The 12,830-nt window shown below is 50.9% G+C and overlaps 1 protein-coding gene across 7 annotated transcripts in view; it reads right to left on the bottom strand.

Moving 5' to 3' along the window:
- Positions 1-2,400: 2,400 nt before the first annotated feature.
- LOC132389798 (NACHT, LRR and PYD domains-containing protein 3-like) overlaps positions 2,401-12,830 on the bottom strand; it is a 72,728-nt gene continuing 62,298 nt past the window's right edge. For 2 of the 7 annotated variants that reach the window (XM_059962344.1, XM_059962345.1), the window contains 7 exons: positions 4,660-4,746; positions 4,334-4,504; positions 4,008-4,178; positions 3,538-3,708; positions 3,212-3,382; positions 2,889-3,056; positions 2,401-2,724 (listed from right to left, as the gene is read on the bottom strand). In XM_059962344.1, coding sequence (XP_059818327.1) covers positions 2,637-2,724; positions 2,889-3,056; positions 3,212-3,382; positions 3,538-3,708; positions 4,008-4,178; positions 4,334-4,504; positions 4,660-4,746 — 1,027 coding nt within the window. In that variant the 3' untranslated portion in view covers positions 2,401-2,636. The remainder of the gene's footprint in view (positions 2,725-2,888; positions 3,057-3,211; positions 3,383-3,537; positions 3,709-4,007; positions 4,179-4,333; positions 4,505-4,659; positions 4,747-12,830) is intronic. The other 5 variants (XM_059962347.1, XM_059962349.1, XM_059962348.1 and 2 more) reach the window with 5 other exon arrangements.

Genomic DNA, 12,830 nt, shown 5'->3' on the forward strand with positions numbered 1-12,830 from the left:
CGGTGTGGAGGGAGATTCACACTGTGTCTGACTCCGGGAGTGTGTGATGGGACGGTGTGGAGGGAGATTCACTCTGTGCCCGGCCCCGGGAGTGTGTGATGGGACGGTGTGGAGGGAGATTCACTCGGTGTCTGGTCCCGGGATTGTGTGATGGTACGGTGTGGAGGGAGATTCACTCTGTGCCTGACCCCGGGAGTGTGTGATGGGACGGTGTGGAGGGAGATTCACACTGTGTCTGACCCCGGGAGTGTGTGATGGGACGGTGTGGAGGGAGATTCACACTGTGTCTGACCACGGGAGTGTGTGATGGGACGGTGTGGAGGGAGATTCACTCTGTGTCTGACCCCGGGAGTGTGTGATGGGACGGTGTGGAGGGAGAATCACTCTGTGTCTGACCCCGGGAGTGTGAGATGGGACGGTGTGGAGGGAGATTCACTCTGTGTTTCACGCCGGTATTCCACCCTCCATCCGTCTGGTATTCGGGACCTCAGTGACTCACATCTGATATTCTGGAGGATAATAACTGTCTGCGTGGTACAGGAGGGGTATAGTTAGCCATGAACGGGGTTAATTTTAGACGAGATCCTGGGCACCCAGACTCTGCCAGTCCGATCTCCCTCAGCCTGGAGCTGAGACTCTACTGTGTCAGTGTGAGGAGGCTCCGACCCACTGTTGCGGTGCACAAGGTGCGGGGGGCAGCAGAAACCTCAAACAAACTCAAGTCCGACACCAAGGCAGGAAGTTACAGCGGTTTATTGATTTCATCATGATAAATGCAAATTAAACAGTATGTGAGCTGCTGACTTGCGCGAGTAAATAAGCTGTTGCAGCGATGTACTACATACAGAGTTAGAGACAACGACACGCAGTCGGTCTATTTGAAGTTTATTCAAACTTCCTGGTGCTGGCATTTACTCCCTGGGTATTTGTGAGCCGGTGCGCCTGCGCAGAAAGTGGGTGCCACACTGTTCCCGACTCACTCACAATTAACTAACCGGCGACAACGGGTGACCGGTAGATTAATCAGTCCCGTTCCTCCCCGTCACTCTGCATCCAATCACACTCCGGGGCCGTGTCCGGGATCGCTGCGGATCCAGGGTCATTACCGAGGTATTTGTCAATTTAACACCATTATATCGGCCAGACAGCCGAATGCCCCGTCCTCGCTCACAGTCACTCACAATTAACTGACCGGCGACAACGGGTGACCGGTAGATTAATCAGTCCCGTTCCTCCCCGTCACTCTGCATCCAGTCACACTCCGGGGCCGTGTCCGGGATCGCTCCGGATCCAAGGTCATTGCCGAGGTATTTGTCAATTTAACACCATTATATCGGCCGGACAGCCGAATGCCCCGTCCTCGCTCACAGTCACTCACAATTAACTGACCGGCGACAACGGGTGACCGATAGATTAATCAGTCCCGTTCCTCCCCGTCACTCTGCATCCAATCACACTCTGGGGCCGTGTCCGGGATCGCTGCGGATCCAGGGTCATTGCCGAGGTATTTGTCAATTTAACACCATTATATCGGCCGGACAGCCGAATGCCCCGTCCTCAGCAGAGGGGGCAAAAGGATTCTCTCCCGGGACACCGGTGTCCCAGACTGAGCCCCGGCCCCCCGGGCTCCTCCCGTCCGGGGAATTCCCCGGGGTGGCACGCGGGAGAGTCTCGGACCCGCACATCCGGCGGAAGTGGCGCCGCCGGACAGCGGGCGGAAATACGTCACGGCGGGAGCGCTTCCGAGATCACCGAGCTCGAGACCGGAGACAGTTCAATTAAAACCGTTGGAAATCAGCCCCGGCGCGCGGCCATTAAAGGTAAGGGCGGGAGTTAAAGGGGAGGGGGAGGGGTAGTTAAAGGGGAGGGGGAGGGGTAGTTAAAGGGGAGGGGGAGGGGAAGTTAAAGGGGAGGGGGAGGGGAAGTTAAAGGGGAGGGGAGGGGAGGGGGAGGGGTAGTTAAAGGGGAGGGGGAGGGGAAGTTAAAGGGGAGGGCGGAGTGTTAAAGGGGAGGGGGAGGGGTGAGTTAAAGGGAAGGGTGAGGGGTAGTTAAAGGAGAGGGGGAGTTAAAGGGGTGAGGGGAAGTTAAAGGGGAGGGCGGAGTGTTAAAGGGGAGGGGGAGGGGTGAGTTAAAGGGAAGGGTGAGGGGTAGTTAAAGGAGAGGGGGAGTTAAAGGGGTGAGGGGAAGTTAAAGGGGAGGGGGAGGGGTAGTTAAAGGGGAGGGGGAGGGGTAGTTAAAGGGGAGGGCGGAGTGTTAAAGGGGAGGGGGAGGGGTGAGTTAAAGGGAAGGGTGAGGGGTAGTTAAAGGAGAGGGGGAGTTAAAGGGGTGAGGGGAAGTTAAAGGGGAGGGGGAGGGGTAGTTAAAGGGGAGGGGGAGGGGTAGTTAAAGGGAGGGCGGAGTGTTAAAGGGGAGGGGGAGGGGTGAGTTAAAGGGAAGGGTGAGGGGTAGTTAAAGGGGAGGGGGAGGGGTAGTTAAAGGGGAGGGGGAGGGGTAGTTAAAGGGGAGGGGGAGGGGTAGTTAAAGGGAAGGGTGAGGGGTAGTTAAAGGAGAGGGGGGTAGTTAAAGGGGAGGGGGAGGGGTAGTTAAAGGGGAGGGGGGGAATCGGCTCCATTCCGCGGGCGGGGATGTTCACACATTCAGGTCCCGACTCTCAGTCCGGGTCTGACTCCCCACAGAGATCTCAGTTCATTCCTCCCGGTCTCACTGAACAGATTGTCCCGTAGCCTGAAACAGATGGGAGAATGAAGATGGAATAAACAGATCACACAACAGTGGCAGTAACAGGGGACCGGGGTTAATGTTTCAACAACACTCACAGACAAATATCACCAGAAAACCCGCGGATCCGCTGACATTTTATCACATTGAACATTAACATAAACACTCACCAGATCTGCTCCAGACTCGGGAGGGTCAGTATGAGGCGGCGGAGACCGGGGACAGATCGGTCTGTCAGAGAGTTTGATCCCAGGCTCAGCTCCGTCAGTGATGGTTTTGTACTGAGAGCGGAGACGAGATCCTCGGCCCCAGAATCTGTGAGACCGACATCCCTCAGCCTGGAGATGAGAGAGAGTGAGGGTGAAGGACACAGAGGGACAGGAGATGGTACAGATCCCCAGTGTTTATCTGTAACACAATTACTGATCACATTAATGTTCAGTGTCAGACACCCAGTGACTGTAAACACAATCTCCCACAGTCTGGTACTTACCACAGTTTCTGTATTTTACACTCCGGGTTCCTCATAGCCGCAGACACCAGTTTCACTCCTGAATCTCCCAGTTTATTATTACTCAGGTTCAGCTCCGTCAGTGATGGTTTTGTACTGAGAGCGGAGACGAGATCCTCGGCCCCAGAATCTGTGAGACCGACACGGATCAGCCTGGAGATGAGAGAGAGTGAGGGTGAAGGACACAGAGGGACAGGAGATGGTACAGATCCCCAGTGTTTATCTGTAACACAATTACTGATCACATTAATGTTCAGTGTCAGACACCCAGTGACTGTAAACACAATCTCCCACAGTCTGGTACTTACCACAGTTTCTGTATTTTACACTCCGGGTTCCTCAGAGCCGCAGACACCAGTTTCACTCCTGAATCTCCCAGTTTATTATTACTCAGGTTCAGCTCCGTCAGTGATGGTTTTGTACTGAGAGTGGAGACGAGATCCTCGGCCCCAGAATCTGTGAGACCGACATACCCCAGCCTGGAGATGAGAGAGAGTGAGGGTGAAGGACACAGAAAGACAGGAGACGGTACAAATCCCCAGTGTTTATCAGTAACACTATTACTGATCACATTAATGTTCAGTGTCAGACACCCAGTGATTGTAAACACAATCTCCCACAGCCTGGAGATGAGAGAGGGTGAGGGTGAAGGACACAGAGAGACAGGAGACGGTACAGATCCCCAGTGTTTATCAGTAACACAATTACTGATCACATTAATGTTCAGTGTCAGACACCCAGTGACTGTAAACACAATCTCCCACAGTCTGGTACTTACCACAGTTTCTGTATTTTACACTCCGGGTTCCTCAGAGCCGCAGACACCAGTTTCACTCCTGAATCTCCCAGTTTATTATCACTCAGGTCCAGCTCCGTCAGTGATGGGTTTGTACTGAAAGCAGAGACGAGATCCTCGGCCCCAGAATCTGTGAGACCGACACCCCTCAGCCTGGAGATGAGAGAGAGTGAGGGTGAAGGACTCAGAGAGACAGGAGACGGTACAAATCCCCAGTGTTTATCAGTAACACAATTACTGATCACATTAATGTTCAGTGTCAGACACCCAGTGACTGTAAACACAATCTCCCACAGTCTGGTACTTACCACAGTGTCTGTATTTTACACTCCGGGTTCCTCAGAGCCGCAGACACCAGTTTCACTCCTGAATTTCCCAGTTTATTACCACTCAGGTTCAGATCCGTCAGTGATGGTTTTGTACTGAGAGCGGAGGCGAGATCCTCGGCCCCAGAATCTGTGAGACCGACACCCCCCAGCCTGGATATGAGAGAGGGTGAGGGTGAAGGACACAGAGAGACAGGAGACGGTACAGATCCCCAGTGTTTATCAGTAACACAATTACTGATCACATTAATGTTCAGTGTCAGACACCCAGTGACTGTAAACACAATCTCCCACAGTCTGGTACTTACCACAGTTTCTGTATTTTACACTCCGGGTTCACCAGAGCCGCAGACACCAGTTTAACTCCTGAATCTCCCAGGTCATTCACCCCAAGTCTAAACACAAACAAACAACTTGATGAACAAAGTGATACAAACCGTAGGTCTGAGGGTAATTCACTCACGCGGATATTTCAGGAAACATTAAACTCTTCCGTAAATCACTGATCGGAGTTCCCATCACTGTCAATGTCCCTCACTGCCCAGTTCCATGGTATTCACCCAATGTCAGTCATTTAGTCTGTTGCTGTGACCCTGTGAACTCCACATATTCTGTCTCGTTCTCCGTTGGCTAGAACAGTGTTCCTGACCACAGAGTGTCAGAAGGGGCAGGGGTGAAGGTGATATAGCCCCACAGTGAGGAAGATTTTTGAATCGCAAAATGTCGATGGGAGATGGAGGAAGATGCCCCATCTGAGGGAATGGATGGGAAGACACAAGAGGAAAGGGATGGGGGAAAGAGTTCCCACAGGAGGAAGTGGGATGGGGAAGAGAGATCCCACAGGAGGAAGTGGGATGGGGAAGAGAGATCCCACGGGAGGAAGTGGGATGGGGAAGAGAGATCCCACGGGATGAAGGGGGATAGGGAAGAGAAATCCCACAGGAGGAAGGGGGATGGGGAAGAGAGATCCCACAGGAGGGAATGGGATGGGGAAGAGAGGTCACACAGCAGGAAGGGGACTGGGGAAGAGAGATCCCTCAGGAGGAAGGGGATAGGGAAGAGATATCCAAAAGAAAGAAGGGGGTTGGGGAAGAGACAACCCACAGAAGGAAGGGAGATGAGGAAGAGAGATCCCACAGCAGGAAGGGGGATGGGGAATGAGATCCCACAAGAGGAAGGGGTTGGGGAAGAGAGATCCCACAGGAGGAACGGGGATGAAGAAGAGAGATCCCACGGGAGGACGGGGGATGGGGAAGAGAGATCCCACAGGAGGAAGGGGGATGGGGAAGAGAGATCACACAGGAGGAAGGGGATGGGGAAGAGATTCCACAGGAGGAAGAGAATGGGGAAGAGAGTTCCCATAGGAGGAAGGGGATGGGGAAGAGAGATCCCACAGGAGGAAGGAGAATAGGGATGAGAGATCCCACAGGAGGATGGGGAAGAGAGATCCCACAGTAAGGGGGATGGGGAATGTGATCCGACAGGAGAAAGGGGATGGGGAAGAGAGATACCGCAGGAGGAAAGGGATCGGGAACAGAGATCACACAGGAGGAAGGGGATGGGGAAGAGATTCCACAGGAGGAAGAGAATGGGGAAGAGAGTTCCCATAGGAGGAAGGGGATGGGGAAGAGAGATCCCACAGGAGGAAGGAGAATAGGGAAGAGAGATCCCACAGGAGGAAGGGGATGGGGACGAGAGATCCCACAGGAGGAAGGAGAAAGGGGAAGAGAGATCCCAAAGGAGGAACGTGGCTGGGGAAGAGAGATACCACATGAGGAAGGGGGATGGGGAAGTGAGATCCCACAGTAGGAAGGGGGATGGGGAAAGAGATCCCACAAGAGGAAGGGGTTGGGGAAGAGAGATCCCACAGGAGGAACGGGGATGAAGAAGAGAGATCCCACGGGAGGACGGGGGATGGGGAAGAGAGATCCCACAGGAGGAAGGGGGATGGGGAAGAGAGATCCCACAGGAGGAAGGGGGATGGTGCAGAGGTCCCGCAGGAGGAAGGTGATGGGAAAGAGAGATCACACAGTAGGAAGGAGAATGGGGAAGAGAGATCCCACAGTAAGGGGGATGGGGAAAGTGATCCGACAGGAGAAAGGGGATGGGGAAGAGAGATACCGCAGGAGGAAAGGGATCGGGAACAGAGATCACACAGGAGGAAGGGGATGGGGAAGAGATTCCACAGGAGGAAGAGAATGGGGAAGTGAGATGCCACTGGAGGAAGGGGGATGGGGAAGAAATTTCCAGAAGGAGGAATTGGATGGGGAAGAGAGATCCCACAATAGGAAGCAGAATCAGGAAGACAAATCCAACAGGAGGTAGGGGGATGGGAAAGGGAGATACCACAGGAAGTAGGGGATGGGAAAGGGAGATACCACAGGAGGTAGGGGATGGGAAAGGGAGATACCACAGGAGGTAGGGGATGGGAAAGGGAGATACCACAGGAAGTAGGGGATGGGAAAGGGAGATACCACAGGAGGTAGGGGATGGGAAAGGGAGATACCACAGGAGGTAGGGGATGGGAAAGGGAGATACCACAGGAAGTAGGGGATGGGAAAGGGAGATACCACAGGAGGTAGGGGATGGGAAAGGGAGATACCACAAAAGGAGGAGGATGGGGTAGAGAGATCCCTCAGGAGGAAGGGGATGGGGAAGAGAGATCTCAATGGGGGATGAGAGATCTGACGGAAGGAAGGAGAATTGGGAACAGAGATCCCACATTTGGAAGGAGGATGAGGAAGAAACATCCCACAGGAGGGAGGGGAAAAAGAAAGAGAGATCCTGCGGGAGGAATGAGAAGGAGTGATCCCACATGAGGAAGGCGGATGGGGAAGGGAGATCTGACAGGAGGAAGGAGAATGAGGAAAAGAGATCCCACAGGAGGAAGGGGAATGTGGAAGAGAAATCCCACAGGAGGAAGGGGATGAAGAAGAGAGATCCAACAGGAGAAAGGGGATGGGAAAAAGAGATCCCACAGGAGGAAGGGGGATGGGGAAGAGAGATCCCTCAGGAGGATGGGGGCTGGGGAAGAGAGATCCCACAGGAAGAAGGGGAATGTGAAATTTCAACATGTAGGTGAACTGGGAGAAACAGTTTGGTGCTGGACCCCAGGATGGGGAGTTTGTAGAGTGCCTACCGGATGCATTCGTGGAACAGCTTGTACAAGAGCCGACCAGGGACAAGGCTATTCTGGATTTAGTCTTGTGTAATGAACAGGATTTGATCAGCGATCTTGAAGTAAAGGAGCCATTAGGAGGTAGTGACCATAACATGATCTGTTTTTATCTGCAGTTTGAGAAGGATAAGGGCAGCTCGGAGGTGTCAGTGTTGCAGTTGAACAGGGGAATCTATGGAGCCATGAGGGAGGAGCTGGCCAAAGTTAACTGGACGGATATCCCAGCAGAAAAGACAGTGGAACAGCAATGGCAGGTATTCTTGGGAATAATGCACAAGGTGCAAAATCAGTTCATCCCCAGAGAAGGAAGGATTCAAAGGGGGAAAAGGGGCCACAGTGGATGACAAAGGAAGTCAGTGATTGCATAGCATTAAAATAAAGGAAGTATGTCAGAGCTAAGGTGAGTGGGAGGACAGATGATTGGGAAGTTTTTAAGGAACACCAGAACTCAACGAAAAAGGCAATACGGGGAGAAGAAATGAGGTACGGATGCAAGCTAGCCAGGGATATAAAGGAAGATAGCAAAAGCTTTTTTAGGTATGTGAAGAGAAAGAAGATAGTTAAGAACAATGTTGGGCCCTTGAAGAATGAATTGAGTGAAATTATTATGGGAAACAGAGAAATGGCAGAAGAATTTAATGAGTACTTTCGATCTGTTTTCACTAAGGAAGACACAAGCAATCTCCCAGATGTATGGATGGGCCAAGGAACAGAGGAAATGAAACAGATTGACATTAGGATGGAAACGGTGATGAGAAGACTGATGGGACTGAAGGCTGACAAATCCCCAGGTCCAGACGGTCTCCATCCGAGGGTACTAAAGGAGGTGGCCCTGGAAATTGCGGATGCATTGGTAATCATTTTCCAATGTTCCTTAGATTCAGGATCAGTTGCTGAGGATTGGAGAATGGCTAATGTTATCCCATTTTTTAAGAAAGGAGGGAAGAGGAAAACAGAGAACTATCGACCTGTCAGCCTGACATCGGTGGTGGGGAAGATGCTAGACTCCATTATTAAGGATGAAATAGTGGCATATCTAGATAGCAGTGATAGGATTGGGCCGAGCCAGCATGGATTTACCAAGGGTAAATCATGCTTGACTAATCTGTTTGAGTTTTTCGAGGATGTAACCAGGAAGTTAGACGGGTGAGATCCAGTGGAGGTCATGTACCTCGATTTTCAGAAGGCATTTGATAAGGTCCCACATAGGAGTTTGGTGGGTAAAATCAAAGCTCAGGGCATTGAGGGGAAGACAGTGACATGGATAGAAAACTGGTTGGCAGATAGAAAGCAATGGGGAACGGTGAATGGGTGTTTCTCGGAATGGCAGGTGGTGACTAGTGGGGTGCCACAGGGCTCAGTATTGGGACCACAGCTGTTTACGATTTACATAAACGATTTAGATGAAGGCATTGAGAATAACATCAGCAAATTTGCTGATGATACTAAGCTGGGTGGCAGTACGACATGTGATGAGGATGTTAGGAGAATTCAGGGTGACTTGGATAGGCTGGGTGAGTGGGCAGATACTTGGCAGATGACGTTTAATGTGAATAAGTGTGAGGTTATCCACTTTGGGAGTAAGAACAGGAAGGCAGATTATTATCTGAACGGTGTAGAGTTGGGTAAGGGAGAAATACAAAGAGATCTTGGAGTCCTTGTTCATCAGTCACTGAAGGTGAATGAACAAGTGCAACAGGCAGTGAAGAAGGCTAATGGAATATTGGCCTTTATTACAAAGGGAATTGAGTACAAGAGCAAGGATATCTTGCTTGCATTTGTACAGGGCCCTGGTGAGACCACACCTGGAGTATTGTGTACAGTTTTGGTCTCCAGGGTTAAGGAAGGACATCCTGGCTGTAGAGGAAGTGCAGCATAGAATCACGAGGTTAATTCCTGGGATGTCTGGACTGTCTTACGCAGAGAGGTTAGAGAGACTGGGCTTGTACACACTGGAATTAAGGAGATTGAGAGGGGATCTGATTGAAATATATAAGATTATTAAGGGATTGGACAAGATAGAGGCAGGAAATATTTTCCTGATGTTGGGAGAGTCCAGTACCAGAGGACATGGTTTGAGAATAAGGGGTAGGTCATTTAGTACAGAGTTAAGGAAAAACTTCTCCCAGAGAGTTGTGGGGGTCTGGAATGCACTGCCTCGGAAGGCACTGGAGGCCAATTCTCTGGATGCTTTCAAGAAGGAGCTAGATAGGTATCTTATGGGTAGGGGAATCAAGGAATAAGGGGACAAGGCAGGAACCGGGTATTGAAAGTAGCTGCTCAGCCATGATCTCAAAATGGCGGTGCAGGCTCGAAGGGCCGAATGGTCTACTTCTGCACCTATTGTCTGTTGTCCTACAGGTGGAAAGGGGATGGGGAAGAGAGATCCCACAGGAGTAAGTGGGAATGGGATGAAATTTCCGGCTGGAAGAAGGGGATGGGGAAGAGTGATCCCACAGTAGGAAGCAGAATCAGGAAGAGAGATCCAACAGGAGGTAGGGGGGTGGGAACGAGATACCACAGGAGGAAGGGGATCTGGAAGACAATTCCCATAGAAGGAAGGGAGATGGGGAAGAGAGATCCCACAAGAGGAAGGAGAATGGGAAAGAGAGATCCCACTGGAGACAGGGGGATGGGGAAGAGAGATCCCACAGGAGGAAGGGGATGGGGAAGAGAGATCCAACAGGAGGAAGATGGATGGGGAATAGAGATCCCTCAGGAGGAAGGGGATGGGGAAGAGAGATCCCACTGGAGGAAGGGGATGGAGAAGATCCAACAGGAGGAAGATGGATGGGGAATAGAGATCCCTCAGGAGTAAGTGGGACGGGGAAGAAATTTCCGGCTGGAGGAAATGGATGGGGAAGAGTGATCCCACAGGAAGAAGCAGAATCAGGAAGAGAGATCCAACAGGAGGTAGGGGGATGGGAAAGAGAGATACCACAGGAGGAAGGGGATCCGGAAGAGAATTCCCACAGAAGGAAGGGAGATGGGGAAGAGCGATCCCACAGGAGGAAGGGGGCAGGGGAAGAGGGATCCCACAGGATGAAGGGGGATGGCGAAAGGAGATCCCAAAGGAGGAAGGGGGACTGGGAAATCTGATCCCACAGCAGGAAAGGTTATGGGGAAGAAACATCCCACAGGAGGGAGAGGATGAAATAATGAGATCTCGCGGGAGTAAGTGGGATGGGGAAAAGAGATCCCACAGCAGTTGGGGGTATGGGGAAGAGAGTTCCCACATGAGGAATGGGGATAGGAAAGAGAGATCCTACAGGAGGAAGGGGAATGGGAAGGAGAGATCCCACAGGAGGAAGAGGAAGGGGAAGAGAGATCCCAAATGAGGAACGTGGCTGGGCAGGAGAGATATCACATCGTGAAGTGGGATGGGGAAGAGAGATCCCACAGGAGGAAGGGGGATGGGGAAAAGAGATCCCACTGCAGGAAGGGGATGGGGAAGAGACATCCGACAAGAGGAAGGGGATGGGGAAGAGAGATCCTTCAGGAGGAAGGGGATGGGGAAGAGAGATCCGACAGGAGGAAGGGAATGGGAAGGTGAGATCCCACAGGAGCAAATGGATGGGGAAAAAGAGATCCGACAGGAGGTAGGGGGATTGGGAATTTCAACATGCAGTTGAACTGGGAGAAACAGTTTGGTGCTGTACCCCAGGGTAGGGAGTTTGTAGTGTGCGTACGGGTTGCATTCTTGGAACAGCTTGTACGAGAGCCGACCAGGGTCAAGGCTATTTTGGATTTAGTCTTGTGTAATGAACCCGATTTGATAAGCGATCTTGCAGTAAAGGAGCCATTAGGAGGTAGTGACCATAACATGATCTGTTTTTATCTGCAGTTTGAGAAGGATAAGGGCAGCTCGGAGGTGTCAGTGTTGCAGTTGAACAGGAGAAACTATGGAGCCATGAGGGAGGAGCTGGCCAAAGTTGACTGGACGGATATCCTAGCAGAAAAGACCGTGGAACAGCAATGACAGGTATTCTTGGGAATAATGCACAAGGTGCAAAATCAGTTCATCCCCAGAGAAGGAAGGATTCAAAGGGGGAAAAGGGGCCACAGTGGTTGACAAAGGAAGTCTGAGATTGCATAGCATTAAAAAAAGGAAGTATGTCAGAGCTAAGGTGAGTGGGAGGACAGATGATTGGGAAGTTTTTAAGGAACAACAGAACTCAACTAAATAGGCAATACGGGGAGAAAAAATGAGGTACGGATGCAAGCTAGCCAGGAATATAAAGGAAGATAGCAAAAGCTTTTTTAGGTATGTGAAGAGAAAGAAGACAGTTAAGAACAATGTTGGGCCCTTGAAGAATGAATTGGGTGAAATTGTTATGGGAAACAGAAAAATGGCAGAAGAATTTAATGAGTACTTTAGATCTGTTTTCACTAAGGAAGACACAAGCAATCTCCCAGATGTATGGATGGGCCAAGGACATAGGGTAACAGAGGAAATGAAACAGGTTGACATTAGGAAGGAAACGGTGACGAGAAGACTGATGGGACTGAAGGCTGACAAATCCCCAGGTCCAGATGGTCTGTATCCTAGGGTACTAAAGGAGGTGGCCCTGGAAATTGCAGATGCATTGGTAATCATTTTCCAATGTTCCTTAGATTCAGGATCCGTTCCTGAGGATTGGTGAATGGCTAATGTTATCCCACTTTTTAAGAAAGAAGGGAGGGAGAAAACTGAGAACTATCAACCTGTCAGCCTGACATCGGTGGTGGGGAAGATGCTAGTGTTGATTATTAAGGATGAAATAGTGGCATACCTAGATAGCAGTGATAGGATTGGGCCGAGCCAGCATGTATTTACCAAGGGTAAATCATGCTTGACTAATCTGTTTGAGTTTTTCGAGGATGTAACCAGGAAGTTAGACGGGTGAGATCCAGTGGAGGTCATGTACCGCGATTTTCAGAAGGCATTTGATAAGGTCCCACATAGGAGATTGGTGGGTAAAATCAAAGCTCAGGGCTTCAGGGGGAAGACATTGACATGGATAGAAAACTAGTTGGCAGATAGAAAGCAAAGGGTATAAGTGAAAGGGTGTTTCTGAGAATGGCAGGTGGTGACTCGTGGGGTGCCACAGGGCTCGGTATTGGGACCACAACTGTTTAGAATTTACATCAACGATTTAGATGAAGGCATTGAGAATAACTTCAGCAAGTTTGCTGATGATACTAAGCTGGGTGGCAGTGTGACATGTGATGAGGATGTTAGGAGAATTCAGGGTGACTTGGATAGGCTGGGTGAGTGGGCAGATACTTGGCAGATGATGTTTAATGTGAATAAGTGTGAGG

The sequence above is a fragment of the Hypanus sabinus genome, unplaced genomic scaffold (assembly GCF_030144855.1).
Source record: "Hypanus sabinus isolate sHypSab1 unplaced genomic scaffold, sHypSab1.hap1 scaffold_654, whole genome shotgun sequence".
In the NCBI taxonomy this organism is placed as follows: domain Eukaryota; kingdom Metazoa; phylum Chordata; class Chondrichthyes; order Myliobatiformes; family Dasyatidae; genus Hypanus; species Hypanus sabinus.